The sequence below is a fragment of the Calidris pugnax genome, unplaced genomic scaffold, assembly GCF_001431845.1.
Source record: "Calidris pugnax isolate Ruff unplaced genomic scaffold, ASM143184v1 scaffold518, whole genome shotgun sequence".
Classification (NCBI taxonomy): domain Eukaryota; kingdom Metazoa; phylum Chordata; class Aves; order Charadriiformes; family Scolopacidae; genus Calidris; species Calidris pugnax.
Window position 1 is genome coordinate 76,380 of NW_015091362.1, and position 21,118 is coordinate 97,497.

At 41.7% G+C, this 21,118-nt stretch overlaps 1 protein-coding gene across 1 annotated transcript; it reads right to left on the reverse strand.

The window, feature by feature from the left end:
- Positions 1 to 3,424: 3,424 nt before the first annotated feature.
- Positions 3,425 to 19,822, reverse strand: LOC106899387 (retinoblastoma-like protein 1). The gene is made up of 13 exons (XM_014961188.1): positions 19,716 to 19,822; positions 19,086 to 19,189; positions 18,405 to 18,542; positions 16,541 to 16,705; positions 14,716 to 14,851; positions 13,092 to 13,358; positions 11,969 to 12,147; positions 10,156 to 10,332; positions 8,713 to 8,784; positions 8,447 to 8,531; positions 6,651 to 6,817; positions 6,056 to 6,220; positions 3,425 to 5,810 (listed from the first exon to the last, which is right to left on the reverse strand). The coding sequence occupies exons 1-13, from the start codon at positions 19,807 to 19,809 to the stop codon at positions 5,640 to 5,642; spliced, it is 1,920 nt and encodes a 639-aa protein (XP_014816674.1). The 5' UTR covers positions 19,810 to 19,822; the 3' UTR covers positions 3,425 to 5,639.
- Positions 19,823 to 21,118: the final 1,296 nt, after the last annotated feature.

Genomic DNA, 21,118 nt, shown 5'->3' on the forward strand with positions numbered 1-21,118 from the left:
GCGGGAAGCGCCGCGCGGGGCGGCCCCTCACGGCGGGGCTGGGGGCGGGCTGGGCCCCCGGTGCAAGGCAGGGCCTGCCGGCGGAGCGGGAGGGGGGTCGTTGGTGGGCTGAGAGCCGGGGGCGGCGCCGGCTCGGAGGAGTTTGGAGGGCAAACCACAGGCACAATGTCCCGAGAGACCTGCAGCCCTCGCCAGCCGCCGGGCCTCCCAGCGCCGACACCGGTAAGGCCTCCCCGTGCCCCTCCGCCGGCAGCCCAGGGAGGCGGGGCACCCGCAAAGTGCCCGCGCTAGTGCTGTAAAGCAGCTCACAGGGACTTGTTCCTGAGGGGGCCGCCTCTGCCCCGCCCGAGGTAGGAGATCGTCTGCTGAAACAGGCCGTTTTTCACAAAAAAGCGCAGTGGAGCGATCGAACAGGCTGAGCCGCTGGAGCGAGCGGAGCGATGCCCCCACAGCAGCAGTTACTGTGAAGGATTCAGACGTAAATACCCGGAAACCAGCACCAGCAGGGCCCGTTCATCCTGAATCCCAGCTGGGTCACAGACTTCAGCCTCCACGAGGCTGCTCCCAACACACATGACACCACAATACTGTCACCCTCAAATTGTGCCTGCAAACAGCACTGCTGAAGACACAAACCCAGTTTTTTCAAGATCTTGTTCCCAAGACACGACAGGCAATGGCACCAGATGCATCCCAGCTGCCAGACTCAGTTTTTCACAGCCATGACAACCAGACACGACAGCCAACACAGAGCCACGCATGCTGGTTTCCAGGTATGGTGTCCACAAGTATCGCCAAACATCTGTGAAACCAGTTCTGCTGCAAAAGCCACAAAGGCCTCAGAAGGGGCCTGAGGCTTTGGCTGCCAAGATACAGACCTCACAGAGTGCAGGTGGCAAAATCCCACTGCCTCAATACATCCCTGACAGCCTTCTCAGAGAGGCACCTGGCCCGTGTGAAGCTCACACCTTGGTGCCACCGATGGACCAGGTGTTTGCACCAGCACAGCTTTGGGGGCAGCCCACTCACCCACTCACTGCTCCTGGCCACCTCAGGGACTCTGGTTGTGCCTTGCAGACAGCCCACTGCTCCTCTGCCGTCACTAGCACCAACAAGGATGTCCCAGGAGATCCAGACCCCCATACACCTCTGAGCTCCCTCTGCACTTCAGCAGTTCTGCGATGCCCAGCATGAGCTGCAGTTACCGCGATGCTGCAGGGCCTCCTGGGCGAGGTTACACGTTACCCCTCAGCAGTATGCACCCGCGTTGGGATTACATGGCAAGGTTTTGGCAGCAGAAGGGCTGCAGGGGCCTCTGCAAGAAGACACCAAAAGCTGCCCCATGTGAGACAGAGCCAGCTCCAGCTGGCTCCAAGGTGAACCCACTGTTGCACAGCTGCAGCTGGAGAGAGAGGGGTGAGACAATATGTGAAACAGCCCTGCAGACATCAAGGTCAGAGGCGGAGGAGGTGCTCCAGGTGCTGGAGCAGAGATTCCCCTGCAGCCCATGCAGAAGACCATGGCGAGGCAGGCTTTCCCCCTGCAGCCCACAACAAGCAGATAACCACCTGCAGCTCATGGAGGACCCCCTGCCAGAGATGCCCTTAAGGATGCTGTGGCCCATGAGGAGGCAGGCTCCTAGCAGGAGTTGCAGCCCATGGAGGGGACCCTGTGCTGGAGCAGGGGCAGAGCATGAAGAGGGAGCGGCAGAGATGAAGTGTTACAAACTGACCCAAACCATCATTCTTCCTCCCCCTGCGCTGCTTGTGGAGTGAGATAGAAAAGTCAAGCATGAAATTGAGCCTGGGAAAAAGGGGAGGGTGGGGGAAGGTGTCTTTAGTTTTGCTTTTGTGTCTTGTTATCCTACTCTATTCTTAGAGTAGGATATTGGCAATAAATTAAATTAACCTTCCCCAATTCTAGTCTTTTGCCCATGACAGTTACTGGTGAACAATCTCCTTGTCCTTATCTTGACCCATGAGCTTTTTCCATCCTATTTTCTGTCCTGCTGAGGAGGTGGACTGTGAGTGTGGCTCCTACCAAGGTCAACCCACCGCAATACATTTCTGGGAATTGCTGTGTTCTCTTCACACATTTTAGAGATGCAGGAAAAAAAAAAAAATCATCATCTTAATAACAAAAAGCCCTTTCTAGGCTTTTTTTGAGGTGTCTATATGTAGCAGGGCTTACATGTTCTACTGTCATGCTACAGTAATTTACTTTTGTAAGTGAGTATTTTGCTTTCTCATCTCATTAGGAAGTGCACTTAATGCTCACTGCATGCTTTTCTTGTGACAGAGAGTTTCTCTCCACTCCCTCTGGGTCTTCCCAAGATTTCTGTCAGTACTCTACCCTCAGCATCTGAAACGAAACTGGCTGAGAGCCGGTCCCACCCATTATGGGAAACACTCCTCTTCTCGGAAGGAGCCTTAGGAGACCAGAACAGGCCAGATCCATTAAGGACCACCACTGTATAAAACAGTCTTAACACTTCTCCATTTTCCCTCTCCCAGACTGAAGTTACACCCAAATGTCACCGGTGCTTGTTCTTTTAAGGAGTAATTCATCACCTGTCCATGCTGTACCTCCACCTCAAAACCTGCCCTGTATAGCTCAATACCCAGATTGTACCTAACGAGCTTTTTGGGGAAGAGGAGGAGTTTAAGGACATGTGTCTTGTCCAGAGGCCCAATACATCTGGAATGTTCATTTAAAAAAAAAAGAAAATATTACAACATTCAAGAGGGATCTCATTGCATTTGTGGCATAAAAGCAGGCAGGGAGCATTACCTGGAGCTGGGCAGCTGTGAGCATGGGCTGCAGGCAGTTTGGGAACTGCAACCATCACGACCTGTGACTCACCTGCTGTCAAATGCACTCCCGGGCACTCGAGGAAGTTGGAAAGTTTTATGAGTTTCTCTCATGTTAATCTGACACCTGTTTGTCAAGAACTGCTACTTGAGTGAGAGGTTATATGCTTATTGTAAACTTTGGAGATTAGAATAAAGTCAGTTTCTTTGGCCTTGAGACAGATTTAGACACGTTTCAGCTGCAATCCCCACACTTCTTAAACAATCACATTCCTTCACAGCACCTCCTTTTGTGTTCCCAGCTTCAGCTCTTGCTGTTCCCCAGACACCAAATAACAAAAAAACCCTCCATGAGTCAGAGTAGAAAATACTCTTAAGTTTTCGTAACAGGAAACTAAAGAGAAAAATCAGTTTCAATTCCCCACACTGCTTAATTGCACTCTAACCACAAATTTTCTTGAGGGCCACATCTTACTACAGCACTTGGGATTTGGCAACCAAATATTAACATACTGCTAACATGTGAAGTGCTAGCGGATTTATGGCAAATGCAGACAGAAGGTATTGTTTAATAAACTACCACAGAAAGCCCTCAGGAAATAGAGCAACACAGGTTAAAATACTTTCAAATTGTTTATTACAAAATACAGATTTACAAGTAAAGGCACTTTGAAACCATTACAAGATTTTCATACAAGCTATTGTTTTAGCTGTTGAACAAGTCCAAATGTATTTTTTCTATCATCACCTAAAAAGGTGAAAAACCTTAACTGCAGGCAGTTGTAGTACATTGTTCTAATGAAAAAAAAAACACTACACCTAATGACAACTAATGAGGATTTTAGCCCCAGCTTCTGCAGTTTCAGAGAATACAGTAACAGTGTAGGAAGCAGATACATAAAGAGGGATCGGCACATGATGTTGAATTAAAACCACATCAACTAAATTTGTCATACAGTATCACTGACAGACCTATGCTATTAAGCCCAACATTTCCCACCCTTTTGGCTACGATTCTCCAGGCAAATAGAGCAGACTCTGCCGAACCCTAATTCAAAGTTCCCCACTTCCCCCAACACAGGGGGCTTGTAAGGCCTGGTGTACGTACATTGAATGGCTGTAGCTGTAACAGCATGATGAGCAGATCAAGAGAGAAAGCTTGTTTCCCTTACACTTTTTATTTCAAGATCAGAAGACAAATATTAAAAATTGAATAAAATTAAAGGAACTAAACAGAAGAATTTATGTGAAACCTAGTCCACTGCGCAGCCATTTCCTCATACTGCTGTTCTCTACAGTCAAACCTTTCAGAAATATGGAAAGTAAAAAAAAAAAAACCAAACCAATATTTAAGTAGTTAAAAATTCAAAACCAAGAAGAGTTCAGAAACTTTCTACTCAATGCTGAGTAGGGTCCCTGCACATAAACACTTTTAAATACTTTTTTCCGCCTTAATTGCTGGCCTGATTCATTAGCTGAGACTGCTTGAAACCATTGCAGCGTTCTTCCCTGGAAGAACTGCAGATATATGAGGCATATATTAAACAAACCAAACAACTAAGTCAACAGAGCTCCTTAAACAAGTTCTATGTAATCATTCAGGTTTTTTTTTTTCCCAGTTCAATATACACATAAACTGAAAAATACAGTGCTGAGAAGTTTCTCTATGGCTCTAATCTTAAATGCAATTATAAAAATAAGATCAAGCTACTGATTTACAGTAATGAATAAACCGTGACTTTTCTCCATTTTGGTAAATTAAACCCTAACAAATCCCTCAGCATTAAAAACTTCATTACAATAATTGGATGCTGGAATTGACACATTTCCAATGAATCCAAGCCATTAATAGCTATAAAAATCCCATATATACAAACATGCCTTATCTGATGGGCTTACATGCAGTGTAGATACTACACAAGAGGCTAAGATCTTCAGGAAAAAATAAAATGAAGAGATATAATTTGTTAAATGAATGTGTGCATTTGAACCGCTATAAAATGGCCAAAGCCTCAGCTGGCACTTTCCAGGAACACTGCAGCTTGCAGAAACGGCCTCTGCAGCTCTGGCTCCCGTGGCCCCATTTGCGGGCTCGAGAGAATGGCAATTCAGACTCACTGAGCTGTACCTTGGCGTTTTATCAGATGTCAGTGTCCAGTTTAAGTCTCTGCCATTTGTACTTTTTCATTATTGCCTTTGTTACCGCAAAAGCTGTCCGATCGCAACACACACTGTCACTGTCGTTCTGACCGGAGATGGAGCACAGCACAAATCATACAGTTCTAAACTGCTCAGCTCCTCCTCAGGCTAAATGATCAATTTGTTCTCTGCTCCAGTTACTCCACAGTAAAATAATACATAAAATTCCACATTCTTTTAAAATAAGGCACTTTTTAAAATTTTTAAAGTTTCTTCCCCAAATACCAAAAGCTTGAGGAAACTTAACTGACTTCACTCATTTCCTTATAATTCTTATTCCAAAAATAAGACCAATATTACCAGAAGCCGAGTTACGCTCAGAACTCATGATGCTCTACATTAGGCTTGAGAACATCCAATATGGCTTTCTACAGAACACTCTTGCTAAATCAGCTCAAACGGAGTAACTTCTAGCCCAGCGTGGCCTTTGGGAACGACAATCATTACCTCCTCTCCTTCTCTAGTGTTTACTACTCACTTTTTGCATCCTGTGGAAGTTGGGAAAACATTCAATGTTAACGAATGTTAAAAAAAAACTTGGCAGTTGTCTGTATACAAAAGCAAGAAATAAATAGCGCAACAGCTGTATCCAAATTCAGAGCTTTTAGATCCCATAGAAAACTGGCAGTTTTAGTGATTTGCTCTTTCACTGACAACATCCTGGAGACGTTTAAGTAGAACATCATCATTTTCCTGGCAGATTCGCTTCGTAGGGGATTCAGTGTCACTATCAATTGTTATCGCTCGTTTCTTACTTTTGTGTTCACCTTGTTTTATCATATTGTTGATGTCCTTCAAACTCTGCGATCAAGATAAAAAAAATCACGAGTTACTACAACTCCATTTCAAACTTGCTCTGGTGTTCAGTTATCTGAGAATAAAACGTTATTCTGAACCTCTTGCTGAGCGAGTGATGGATTCTACATGAAGGACTCTACTCTCCACCACAAACTGCAAGACCAGCTCAATGAAACCTCACAGATCCAAATTAGGAGACTAATTCACCCTCTCTCAAATTGACCCCTTTCAACCTTTTGGCCTTCTACCTTGGAAGGGCTCCCATTAAATTTATAGAGTAGCGCAGTTCGAGGTGTCAAGCAGGCACCATTCTTGTGAGGCGAAACGTAAACAGAGTGCTGCTGTGAAATCCGCCGCGGAGACGCTGGCTGCTGCTTAATGCTTGGGAACGGAGACAGAGGAGGGGCTTCCATCTGCAAGAGAGGAGAAATTGGGGTGGGAGGCTGAAGCAGAAGATATTTAAGAGGAGGAAGGAAAGATTAATATACTTCTGGATCTTTTTTAGAAGATTTTATCCTGTAACAGTTTAACAACAGATCAAGTATCCACAAATGGAATTTATTGATTTTCCATGTGTGTTACAGAGATGCTCCACAGGCATTTAATCAAATGGGTGTTGTATTGATACAAAGAAGCTGAAACTGGGGTTGTAAACTGAACTGCAGCTGTGCTTGTTCTCCTGAAAGGCTGTTAAAGGAAGTCCTCACACTATTACCTACAACTATTTTACTTCTGTAAGCACACCAGGTGAATAATAGAACAAAATTTTTGACATATGTTTGGCTGTCAGGAAAAACAACTCTGTCAGATTATTAGAACAAAATTCCAAAATACTTTACTTACTATGTGATCCTGGTTTGTGATATCGTACTTCAGTGCAAATGATTTCACTCTTCCTACATAGACTGCATTGTAAAATTTAATAAGATCCCCTCTCTCCTCTGTTCCCAACTCACTGGAGTTCTCTGCTGAGGATCGTCCCAAGGAACTGCCAGTTTCCACAGACGAGTCTAACAATAAAAGAGAGCTTCAGATTTCAGAAACACAGCATCACCAACTGGGCGCTTTAGAGTCAAACTTATAATATCCAACTGACAAGAACTCATCCATAAATTGACTAGCTAATGAGTTGAATTCAAGCACGGTGCTTCAGACCAGAGCAGGGTGTGCTGTAGGTGGTTATGAGCTTTGGGAGGAGCTACAGATTGCTGTGAGCAGGGAAGCAGATTATGGCTAAAAAGGCCAACTGAAATCCTTATTCCAAACTTGGAAACAGCTGTAGCAAAAAACTGTAGCACAACTGACCTCTTTCCCCATGCTTATTTTGGGGAGTGGTACAAAGCCATTTGTTGCTCCTAAAACTAAGTTTTAAGCAGTCTGACAGCTCCCAGCTTCTGTGAAAGTTTCTAGTGATTAGCTGGCAAAGAATGGCTTCGTGCTCAACTCATGCCTGCTGCAAGGAAGCCACGACACCATTTGATCAGGTGCATTATAAAAGGTTGTTCAGTGGAAAAAGCTGCAGCCACAGCCGTTAATTTCTCTCTCCACTAATTAAGCCTGAATACTACTGAATGCAACCTTCTGTGTTTCATTCTCCGCACTGTTTACTGTCAAGCAGGGCAACACAGAATAAAGCCTCTTGCAATCAGTGCACTATGAGACAGACATCAAAAGCTTCAGCTGATAGCCATAAGAGGAACCCCTTAGTGCATTTGCCTTTGTCACAACACAAGCATAAGTTCCTGTGTGCTGGTCAAAAGAGTGTGAGTTAATACTGGAAAAGGAGACATGAGTCTGTTACCTGAAGAAAAAGCCTGCCAGGAAAAGCAACAGAAGAACTTTGTAACCAGTCTCAATGTCAGATGCTCTACAACACCCAAGAATTGTGGAGCTGCTAGACAGAATGCTGAACCTATGGGAGAGCAGCACTTTCCTGGACCCCGGCGGAATCCTCAAAAGTCATGTGAAAAATAGCTCTAATACTCGTTCAAGCAATTGAATCCCAGCCACAGTGGGAATTTCCCATATGAAATGGTATTCTAAATTTCTGCATGTGCATCTGGCTGCAGATTTGCTCTGCTCATGGGTTCACACATGGGCTTGTGATCTCTTTGCCCCCTGTAAAAACGGGCATGGCAGTTTGTATGCTTTTCTCAAATATTACCCTTTTCTCCTCTAACCCACAGCAAAGAAAGTATCATCTATTTAAAAGAAACCTGAATATAAAAAAAATGGTGGTCTTTAAGTCACTATTTTTATTTTCCAAAACAAGTTCTCCCTATTTAAGCCTTCAGGACATGTCATATTAAGTAAAAAACCTGTCATATTCTAGGTATTGTTCATCTTTCTTTGGTAACCAGTGTTGCTGCCCTACAAGATCACTGAGACACTAAGGAAACTTCAACCTTGAGAAACAGAATTTAAGGAAACAAAATGAAACATTTTTTCCATATAGGAAGCATATTTTCTGTATCTAACATACAGGAGGGTTACTGACAAGATGGTTTCTTTTTCAACAGTACATTTATTATTCTTTAATACATTTTAAACTTGCTTCACTTCATATCACTTGACAGTTCAGTTCTTTAAAAACCTACAAGTACATTTTTAAAAACAGCAGCTTCCTTTGCTGTACTTACCTTCTGTCATCTCTACATCTTGATTTGCATTTTTGTCCAACAGGACATCAGCAGAAATATTTCTCAGTAAGACACTCCTGTACACCTACAGGACACCAGGGAAAAAACAGTCTTGTCAAAGAAGTCAGAAGAGCAGGTGAAATCCATGTGAATAAGAATAAATATAACACTGCAGAGGATTTGACTTTTCCTTTATCAGTATAAACGTTTGAAAAGCCACTTCTATCTGAGATTTAGAAAAAGAGAAGGCAGTACCATTTACTCACATGGCTGTTGGCTTGTGGCTGATTTCTGTAACTTTTCATTATGTCCTGAAAAGTTCTTTCCTCTTTGGTTACCTAGAAAAGAAAAGGCTATTGAAGACCAAGTGCAAGCAGCAAGGTCAGGCTGCTCAGGTCCAGTATATTCAATTATCTTCCATCTATACAGCCTTTTTGAAAGTATTTTACTACGAATATCTAATTTAAAAATATAGTTCTGGTGATAAGAATATGAAAACCCAAGCAGTTTTCCAGTTCAGGCATTCCTTGTTTCTTAGCTACTAAAGCTTTTTTTGCTTATGACACTTAGGAATTATTGCTTTTCTGACTTTTCTTCTAGTGACGCTAAAAATTAAAGGGAAATATTAAATCAAAAATGTATTTGTAAATTTAAAAACTGGACCCTTAAACTTTTCTAACCAGAGAGTGAGGAAATTCTGAACAAAACATAAGGCAAACACAAAACACGTGCAATTTCAGCTTTCTGCTATACTTCAAAAGAACTCACTTTGTTCATCAGCCATACATTAATAGCAGATGAGCAACAACTTTTGTAGTAGGAGCCAGGAGTGAATATATCAAGGTCTCTGTCTAAATTGTCAGATCTCACATTGCACTGGAGACAGCACTGACTATTCAATGGTTTTGCTTCTCTATGGCTATCGGTGCCGATGTTAAATGAACCTAAGCTATGCTGCAGTTATTAAGAGCACAGGTAGTCACAACCTGAGCATCATTTTCCCTCTGCAAATAGTGCTCCTCTTCATTTGTCTTCCTCAAGAATAGGTAATCTATCCCCAATGTTTTAGATGAGCCTGGCTTACTTTCACTTTCCCGAATTTGCATCCAAATAAGACTTGGTGGCCATTGTAATCATCACTTCTCAAGTTTGAGTCAAACCAACATTCCAGTTTCATAATCCAACTTAATAACACCTTAAATCAATGCTGGCAAATTGAATAAGAAATTAAGAATTACGAGTAACAGGCAACCAGCTCAATTCCTCAGCCTGGATCTTCAAAAGCTAAGCAGATTTTTGAGGAATAGAAATTTTCCATCCATATATAAGGTCGTGAGCTCCCACAGAATTTTGTAACTGTAATGACATTTATTTCAGATCACATAGATCATGAAGATGACAAACAAGACAGAAAACACAAAATTGGGGCAATGAGACCTCACACTGCTTTGTCTACACCAACAAGTGCTCACTGCAATTGTGCTCAGGAAGAGAAGAAAAATCCTGTCCTAACCAAGTGGCTCGTTGATAGGAACTTTTACGATTATGCAAAACAAGGAAAAAAATATACTGGGACTTCATCCACTTCTTGGAAGGATTTTTCCCTTGCCTCCAGTAATATTACATGAATAAAGCAATTGTAATCTGTAAACACAATTTACATTTTCTATTGACGTAAGATTCCCGAATTTCTTGAAACTGCATGTTACCTTTGCCATGATATAAAAGGCACAGAGGAGGAGCTGGTCCAAATGTCTGTCCTTCATTAGGTCAGCACAATGAACCAATGTGAATTCAAAGCATGTCCATATCTTCCTGCGCAAGTCATTGGAAACATCCAGTTTTAAGCACAGATCACGCAAGCGCACACTTGCCAGATGATAAACCTGGAAGAAAAGAGACAGACAGTAAGGAGTCAAGCCAAACGAGCTTAACCTAGTCTGCAAAAATGGAACTCCTCAATGCAGAACTGTTCTATATTTCTGCAAAATCTTCCCCCTCTGCCCAAGACAATGTCTTTAAAGACTAAGTTGTCAACTCTTTTCAGAGGTTTGATTTCTCATGCTTATAGGAAATCGGCTTAAAAACATTATGACTACAGCTTCTACGCCATATCACTCACCCACTATAACAGAACACTTCCTTCAAGCACAAAGAAGGGACACAGTTTAATTATGACTAAGTATAATCTTAGATTAACAAACCGATGGATTTTTTTTTTTTAAATTACCAAAAATCCGTCTCAAAACCTGAAATAACTACTAAGTACAACATTAGCCTTCTTCCATTTATTTCAGAAGTTTTCACTTCATGGACAGTAATTAGGTGCATTCCTTATGTTGGAAACCAGAATGAGTTCATTTCATTTTCACTTGCTCTACTGAACTGGAATAAGAAAGGAAAGTAAGGAAAAGCTATCATTTTGAGTATAATGGTCCTTGTAAATAGGAGGCCAGAATTTAAAGACAAATTCAAGCAAAGATTTTAGTACTCCTCCTAACTAAGAGGAATATGTTGCCTACTACATGGTAACATGACTAGAGCTGAAGCATTCCCCAACAGTAAAGCTTCCAAAACAGAGCCCAAGCTCATGCCTGGCAGCTGGCTGATCTCCATCCATTCTCAGACAGACTGTCACTATCAACATTCAAGAACCAGTAGATCAGACACAGGATGTGGTGCTCAAGTGTACAGAATTGGTTTCTGTATTAAGATTTACCTTAAAGATTGTTCAATACAGAATTTTCTAGGTTTATAATACAGCTACCCTAAAAGTTGAAAACCTCTGAAAATAATTTCTCTAGTAACAAAATAATAGCAAAAAAAAACCCTCCTAATATTTTTGCGAGATTAATTTAGGCATATATTCTTTGCAGACATTTAGGCATGTTACCCTGCCTCCTCCAAAGACCCCTCACACACTCCACCTTCGAAATCAAAGCAACTAGAAACAAGTTATCTGAAGTTTCTCTGATGCACACTCAGTTCTTAACTTACCCCTTGAATCTTTCATTATGGCAAGAGCTTCCTTCATTCTAGAAGCTTTCAGAGAATGTGTGGTTCATCACTGCTTTCTGAGGGCCCATACCACCAAGACCAGCACTACTAGGTAGACCTCAGAATATTGCAAATGAGACTCTCCAAATGCAGGATCCAAACCAGTGCAGTTTTGAATGAGCAAGACACAGGAGAATAATCTCCGTTCTGGTATGTCTAACTCTTGCTAATGTGGGAGGCAGTAAAAACTACCAATATTTCTTAGACAGTTATTTATAGAAGCTGCTGATTAAAATAAAAACCCATGAAGCATCTTGGTGGGGGGTGTGTGTGTGTGTGTGGAGGTGAAGGGGGAAAAATCAGATTCTCTGCAACACTTGGTATCTTTTCCCTTCTCCTCCCAGGTACTTAAGAACTGCTCGCACCAAAGGAGGTATGCGAAGACCAAAAGGTAATGAAAACTGCACAAGGAGACAAGTTTCAGCATGGCCACGAATAGAATGATTTCCTAATAAAGACACTTACCTTTCTGTAAAACAGGGCCAAGGATCCCATTTTCTTTTGTTTGCTCGCTGATGCCAGATGCGTTTCCTGCACCTGACTCACTGAAGGGCGGCAGGGAACTGGAGCCTCCAGCTTACACGGCTGACCTAAATTCATCGAAATGGGTATCAGTGTGATCCCACTGATTTCATTCGCAATGCCTGGAGACGACATACACATCCAGAAATAAACCTCATGCTCTCCCCATGCTGCAGAGTTAAATTGCAAGTCAGAAATTCATTCACAAACATTCCATACTGAAGACATCTCATCCTTCTGTACTGGATGCTAAAAAGAGTCTTTGTCCCTCAGAGTCCTCAGAAGTGATTAAAAATTACATTTCTAGTAATGCTTAAAGGAAGAACATGAATATGAACAATCATTTCTAAAACTATCTATCTGAAAGGACAAAGTTTACAAGAAAACACAATTTCTGCAGTCAGTTCCACTCTCCTGGGGGAGGTGGACATCACCTCTTTTTTTTATTATTATTCTGCAAAGCTGACAGCATATCATATACAGCTCTCATTAGTTTCCTCAGTAGTCAAATTCTCTTGCCTGAAAATCTCCTTAAACATGAAAAGTAGAGTTGTTTTTTTTCTTTTCACCTTTATTTATAGATTCAGTTCTTAAATTTTAAAAGGCTATAAAACTCATTTGTCATGTATCATTTTCAGAAATATTCAAGTATCACTCAACTTCAGCAAAACAAAAATCCTCCACTATTTTGCTAACATTTATATGTAGCACTTATCCAGAAAGTCCAGAGCCTTGTAATATTATAAGAGACTTAAGTTAAGACAGACAGTAGTAAACATTATTGGAGTCAAGAACCAAAGTATTACTTAGTCTGTGATGAGGCATAACTGTAAGAAGCAAGATCTCCACAGCTTTGTTGACAAGGAGGAATCCTTAGGATGCTTGCCATGTATCAGACGTCTCCACAGGAAACATTAGTATAAACTCTTTTTTTTTTTTAATAAAGTGATACATGTTCTTTTAAAAAAGAAAATGTGATACATGTTCAGGATGCATGGTTGGTCTAAGCAGATCTTAAGAGCAATCAAAACATCTAGTAGAGCAGAAAAATGGGACAAATCCGTACCGTGCAGTGGGACAGTCACCTTCTGTCCCGTTTTTCCCGGTACTGTAGCTGCTGTCATGGTCAGTATTGTTTGGCCAGCAGAAACCGACCCTTTTTCAGCAGCAACGCCTGATGCTGGAGCGATTGTCAACTTGGTTCCTTCAGTTAAAATTTTTTCCATTTGCATTTCTTTGGGGTTGTCATCTCCGAAGAGCCTTCTCTTGGCACTTCCAGCTGTAGGAGAACTGTAGCGCTCATGAACAGAGATTGGTGACAGCGGCTGCATGTCTAGTATGCAAAAGAGAAAAAAAAAAAGCAACCTTAAGAGGAGCAGCTTCAGGGAAGGAGGAAAAGGCTAACCTTCAAACTACAAACTGGAGTACAAGAAATCACTTCTCACAGTTCACTGTTCCTAGGCCACATGAACAAGGACTACAGATCCTTACTCCCGCCTGCTCAGCGGATTAGTAATATTTGTAAGTGCTATTCCTCTGAATGCTTTCCTCTGCAGGACCACTGCCCACGTTCCCTAGACATGCTGTCTTCTGCATGTTCTGTTTTAAACTCTCCCCAAACTAACCCCAGCCAGAAGCCTCCACCTACTTCCACCTCGTCCAACAGGCTTTTCTGTTGCTTTCCAACATTGCTCCTGAGTAAGGCTGGAATACACAATGCTTATCTACAGGCGTTTTTACGTTTTTGCTGATGTCTGTCAGCCGCTTACGAGGACACCAGTGTCAGCAGTTTACTATTTCCCATGAAGCAGAAACCTTCTAGATAACTGGCCAAGTAAGACGGATTGGAGACCTTACTTCTAACTCTGCCAGGATGATTTACTTGGTACCAGGGGCAAATAAACATTACCAATCCCCCCCCCATTTGAAGTTAGGAAGAACATTAGGTACCAGATTCTCATATACAAGAAAAGTCTCACACAGTCCTACCCGTAAAAAAGACACCATTGCCATGGTGCTTTCCCTTCCATCAAACAACTAACCATAACAACTACAGCAACTGTTTATACAGTCCACAGTGCACCAAGAACCTATGGACTATTGTTTGGGACAGAACAAAAGCAGCGATTCCTAAATTGGGAAGCATGGAAAGCCAAGAGTGGTGCTGCCACTGCCTCTCCATCCTCACTGCCACAAGATACTTCTGTGTGGTTCCGTGGAATCTGCAGAGAGTAGGGCAGTAGTTCTGCAGAGGAAAAGAATACTGCAAAGTATTGTCCTCCCCTTCTGTAGGAAGGGGCACCTCTGTACTCCATTTAAAAACATCACCTAAAATCTAGTCAAATTACTAGAACAAAAAAAAAAAAAAACCAACAAACTGGAAAAATCTGACCAGCATGGGACAATAAGCCATCAGATCACAACCCATGCAAGAGCAAGGTAACCCTTGCATCAAAACAGCAGCAAAACTTGCTCCAATTCAGAAGTGAAGCATTAGCACCACTGTCTGCTGCCAGTCAGACACAGCAATGGTTTGACTGGATACATCTAGACTTTCCCTTGATCGAATAAGAGGCTTCACAATTCTGAATGCTTAATTCAGATTCAAGGTTGCTTTTTGCAGTTATAAAGACTAAACCCTCCCTCCCCAAATTCACACATTCAAATCAAATCAGAAACCTTGAACATACCCCGCTTTGAACTCCCACCAAGATCTGTCCGAACCTCTTTTACTCGAGGATGAATTATAGGAGATATTGGCATGATAGACAAATGCCCAAGCCCACTTCCTCCATTGCTTGCTTCAAAATTGTTGGGAAATATTACCTGAGAAATAAGAAACATCCACATAAGATAACAAATAGATTTTCCCTCTTTGTGCCAATCTATTAATACAAATTTTTCTGCAGTAATTGTCTCATTTGAATGGTTTTCTGAATAAAAAAAAAAACAGAAGAAATTTTGTTTTTTAAATAGGGAAAAAAAGGAAGACCAGGAACTACAGGCCAGTCTCACCTCTCTGCCTGTCAAGATCATGGAGTGGATCGTCCTGGAATTGCTGGTAAGGCATATGGTGATTTGTGACAGCCAACATAGCTCCACTAAGGGCAAATTGTGCCTGACAAATTTGGTGGCCTTCTACGACAGGGTTACACCATTGATGGATAATGGAAGAACAACTGACTTCATCTACCCAGACTTATGCAAAGCATTTGACACTGTCCTGCACAACATCCCGGTCTCTAAATTGGAAAAACATGGATTTGATGGACAGACCACTGAGTGGATCAGGAACTGGCTGGATGGCTGCACTCAAAGGGTTGCAGTTAATGACTCAATGTCCAAGTGGCGACCAGTGACGAGTGGTGTTCCTCATGGGTCAGTACTGTGACCAGTGCTGTTTAACATCTTTGTTGGTGACATGGACAGTGGCATCGAGGGCACTCCCACCAAGTTTGCCAATGACACCAAGCTGTGTGGTACGGTCGACATGCTGGAGCGAAGGTATGCCACGCAGAGGGACCTGGACAGGCTGGAGAGGTGGGCCTGTGCAAACCTCATGAAGTTCAACCAGGCCAAGTACAAGTTCCTGCACGTGGGTCAGGGCAATTCCAAGCACAAATCCAGACTGGGCAAGAATGGATTGAGAGCAGCCCTGAGGAGAGCGAAGGTATGCCACGCAGAGGGACCTGGACAGGCTGGAGAGGTGGGCCTGTGCAAACCTCATGAAGTTCAACCAGGCCAAGTACAAGTTCCTGCACGTGGGTCAGGGCAATTCCAAGCACAAATCCAGACTGGGCAAGAATGGATTGAGAGCAGCCCTGAGGAGAAGGGCTTGGGGGTGTTGGTGGATGAGAAGCTCAACATGAGCTGCCAACGTATGCTCATAGCCCAGAAAAGATCTGCACCCTGGCCTGCATCCCCAGCAACATGGCAAGGGAGGGGATTCTGCCCCTCTGCTCCACTTTGGGGAGACTACCCTGCAGTGCTGTTTCCAGCTCTGGGGCCACCAACATCAGAAGAACATGGACCTGTTGGATCAGGTCCAGAGGAGGCCATGGAGATGCTGCGAGGGCAGGAGCCCCTCTACTGTGAGGACAGGCTGAGAGAGCTGGGGGGGTTCAGCCTGGAGAAGGCTCCAGGAAGACCTTGGAGCCCCTTCCAGTCCCTAAAGGGGCTCCAGGAAAGCTGGGGAGGGACTCGGGATCAGGGAGGGGAGTGATGGGACAAGGGGGAAGTGTTTTAAACAGAAAGAGGGGAGATTGAGATTAGACATTGGGAAGAAATTGTTTGGTGTGAGGGTGGTGAGAACCTGGCCCAGGTTGCCCAGAGAAGCTGTGGCTGCCCCATCCCTGGGTTTAAGGCCAGGTTGGATGGGGCTTCAAGAAACCTGGTCTAGTATCCCTGCCCATGATCTTTAAGGTTCCTTCCAACTCTAACCATTCTATGATGAAAAAAAAAAAAGTAACAAAAGAGAGCATGAATTTTGTAGTAAGAGGGAAACGGGAAACATACTTCTTCACAGGTTGGGACCTTGTTTTCTGAGGCCTGAAGGGCATTCCAGAGTGCCGAATCCCGAGTCCAGGCGAGACTCTCAAGAATTTGTTCCTCAATGCTGTTGAGGTGCTTCACCATGTCTCTGGAAAGTCCTTCCTCAGACCGAATCAGTACTTCAATTACCTAATGGTAACAAGACACACACACAAAAGCACAGCCGTATCGCTCGTGCTTAACACTATTAAATCATTCTGCATTTCGGGACCCTGTCTGAAACTTCTCTTCAACGTAGAACGCTCCAGCTTCCTCCTTACATCTTAATCTTCCCCAACCCTCTTCTGATCTCTCTTTTTTAACCCCCTTTCCCAATGGCAATCCAGGAGTTGAATATGGACAGCAGATGTCTCCTCAATGCAGAACAACGCACTCCCAGGGTTTGGTGTGGTGCTGTCTTTGGGTTTGTTGGGGGGTTTTTTGGCTTTTTTGGTTTTGGTTTTTTTTACGGCTCCCTCTCACCATCGCCAAGCAGGAACAGAGTGAAAGCACTAAGCACACACAGTGCTCACCCACCACCTGCATGCAGATCTAGGAAGACATTACCAGGTGTATCCACTTCAGCTGGGTGCATGAGAACCCCAGCATTTAAGCTTTCCCTTCTTTCAAACAAGCAGCCCATAATAAAAAAGGTTGAAAACCAGCACCTTAAGTTTTCAATTAAGAAAAGGTTAGAACACTTAACGCGTACAAACCGTGGTTGAAAAGGCCCTTGAAATATCCTATTCTACCTCTTCTGGTCCAACTCAATCCGCTGTATTTATGTTATTTCTCACAGGGGAACATTCAGCTTGTTTTTCTAAAGCTCCAGAGATGGAAATGCCATAAAACTTCCCTGGAGCACTTAGTTTCTGTTGTATAAAGAAGTAAATACAGCACCCGAAGAACAGTTAAAAATAGCACAAGTGAAATAGTAAATATTGGGTCTCCCATGTGAAGTCTCTGTGATGGCAATTTTTTTTTTTCAATTAAGAGTGCTGCAAGAATGTATACTGAAGAGCAAAGAAAATTAAAATCAAATGTAAATCTTTCGCACAAAGTTGATCTGCACTGGCACATCTGGTATTGACATATGTAGGCTACCAAGAGCCACAGCAATAGACAGATTGTTTCAGTTTCACTATAGCCCTACATCTGAGGATTAAAGAAGGAAGAAGAGAGAACAGGATAAAAGGGTTCAATTTTTTTTTTGGTTATCATCTAAACAGAACTACTTCTGATTTATTCAGGACTTAGAGTAGTAAGCTGATAGGCATCTAGTAAAAATAAAAGGCATATGGATAGATGATAAAAGCATCAAACAAGTCAAAGAACAGAAATGACACTGGAGGCAGGAGAGAATGAGGTTGAAAAAAGAGCAAAAATAGAAAACATCCAGGAAAAGAGATTTTATGTTGTCATATAAAATAAAACAAGCCTATGATAAGTAGCAGTAGCCAAAGGCAACAAAGAGTATTATTGCTATTTTATCACTAATAAGCAAAACTATAGCTTGCAGTCAATAAATATGAATATCATCAAAATATATGCTTGAATGCTTTAGTCTACTAAAAGCGCATATATATATATATGAAGAACTAAAAGTTGATCTGCAGCACATTACAGTTAAGTATAATGTAAAAAATGGTTTTCTTCCTTTAAATTCAGTTTCAACTCCAGCATTACACATTCCAGGTAATATATTTAAGGACAGCCAGAATTTAGAATAGGCATATTACACATTAACATCAGTCCTTCTCCTACTTGATTACCTAGGAAGGAAGAGTCTTTAAGACTCTTATGTGCCACTTTTAATACATATCTGTCCTAAGACAGTATTTTTTTTTACCTTATAGAAATAGAATGGCCTGAGGTCAAGAACTTCAATGATCCAGGGAAAGGTACGGGGGGAGCTGTATGCAAAAAGCACAATCTCCAAGCAGCACGCCATGAGAGAACGGTGAAAGACATCTTGTTCCAGAAGAGCCTGAAGAGGTTACAGAAAATGTCAATGATCTGATGTTTGGGAAGTTTGAGTTTTGTGGCACTAACACCACATAGCTTATTGCTGAGAGAATAGCTACTACTTTTTTCTACCTACCACAACCTCCTCTTTTGACAGGAAAGTTTAGAATGGTAAAGGCTAGAAGCAGATTAACAGTGCCAAAACAATCACATTTTTCATACTATGAAATTGACTCACTGTGACTAGCAGCACAAATGCATTGCTGTCTAAAATCAAGTATTGATACTGTTAATTAGATAAAGAGGAGAATAAAAATTCTGTCAATAAAGTCATGATTCTAGAAGGCAACACAAATTAAGATGGTTAGTTACATCAGAATCATACCATTTTTAGTAGCAGTAAGAACTATATTTAGGTACCTCCCATATACTTCCCCTTTTAAAATATTAACAATATACACAGACTGCTTTACTATAGACTGCTCTGTTCTGATGCTGTCTGAAGAGAACCCCCTAGAGAGGAGTACAAAAAGTTGTTCACCTCTTTTGCCAGTACTTTACTTACAGTCAGATCTTTCCCGTGCAGTCTTCGTGTTTCTTGCACCATTATAGTCTCCAAGACTTTATAGTACAAGATCTCTGCCAGTTTTAATCTGTTTATAGCAAAATCTGAAATTTAAGACCAACAGAGATGAAGCCCAATGCGATTTGCACAAATGGTTTTAAGACTAAATTGACCATTACTTGTCCTTCTCTGAGAAAACAGTGCAAACGTGTGCATAGACTCTCCAAATCAAAAAAGTATGTTGAGAAATGCACTAGTCACAAGAACAGCACAAAATTCTAGAAATGTTTTGAAGTATATTATTTTTTAATATTTCTAGTGATGTCATTTTGTAGATAGTTGCAACAATAATTTTCCTATTTGTATTCCGTTTCCTTTTTCAATTTTAAATAGAAGAAGAATGCAAATTTACAATTGCTAAGAGGTGCTATGAACTGCAACTTTGGTTTTACTCTGTAATAAACTTCTGTTCTTTACAGTGTTCTGTTTGACTACAGCAGTTTCCTGTTTAGATATGTTCTGGGTTAAAAACAGCTCCACTGTATTAAATAATTAGACAATAGTATATGTATGCATTTTATTTGCCCTGGTTTAATATTCTGAAACACTTCACACACTTTACACCCATACCTATATGAGATCCTGGCTGTTCATCTGTTGACTGAGTGTAGCTGCGACAGAACCTCTCGCCTATTTCTTTCACTCTGCTCGTAATGCTTTCCATAGGGCTGCGTGCACAAGACCTGAAGCAGAACCCAAAGAGAAAGCCTTGTTTGTATAAATAAACAGCCAGCTTAAAAAAAACCAACCAAACACCACCCCAAAAAAGAAAAAAAAACAAGCAAAAAAACCCCACCATCCAAATAAAAAGAAGAGAGGCCAGTTATACCAAGCTTTCCTCATTAGGCAACAACCTGCATTACATAGAGAACAGAGGAAAGCATAGAACATACAGAAATATTCCTTCCTTTTTTCCTTTTCTAGCAGAGTTAAAAGAGACTATGTAGATTTTGGAACAAATGCAGGAGAAAGCAAGAGCTATAGTAGCACTCTCAGAAGAAAAACATATGTGCTAGGAGCAAGGTGGTAGGAAGGATGCTACAACAGGGAGCCAACCAACCAATGCATCCACGAGACCACACAAACCAGGCCTGGTTTGAGGGAGCACAGGAAAGCTTTCAAAGTGAAGAGTCAGCATCTTTCCAAAAATACCTTATTTTCTAGCAAGGCATAGAGGAACTGATGAACTCCACAGTCACTCTCATAAAAAGGGGCCATAAAATCTCTGTCTGGAGATGCCCTTTCTGAATGCTTCCAGACCTCCTTGCAATTCTATATTAGAGGACAGTGGCTTGTGACTACTGTCAAATTAAGACACTAAACTATTTTGAAAAGCTAGCATTGAAATAAATGAAGGTTTCATTGAACAAAGCTTTCTAATTAATTTCAAAGTTATGTTTCCAAGGAATTTTAATTTGAAGGATAATATATTCAAAAGCATAGAATGTTACACATAGTCCAAACCACAGTTCTTTCCATTTCTCCCAATCAGGCAGTACATACCCTAGTGCTTCCTGAACTCACAACCAAGGTGAGAAAAGTACTCAACACATGTCTTGTCAGAAGTTTACTCAATTCTTTTCCCCATTTTAATATTTATATCTCTCGACAGACTGGTTTATTACTTGAACAAACACATTTTTCATTAGGGACTGCAGACATGTTAATGCTTTAATTGTGTAACATAAAAAATATTAAAGAGTCTTAAAAAAACAATCAAAGAAAGATTCAGAATAGAAATCCTGCTGAGCATTTGTAAACTTTTAAGAGCAAACGCTAGGAAAACTTTCAAAATATAAGTAACTCCAAAGATGAGAATTAAAAGTAGTATTTTTCACCAATTTATAAAGGTTGTTTAAAAAAAAACCAAAGCAACCAAAACAAAACATTACTTTTGCACATCAAATATTAAATGCTAATACTAGATGTCCACTCTGATTAATAATTTAAAAAAAAAAAAAAAAAAAAAAAAA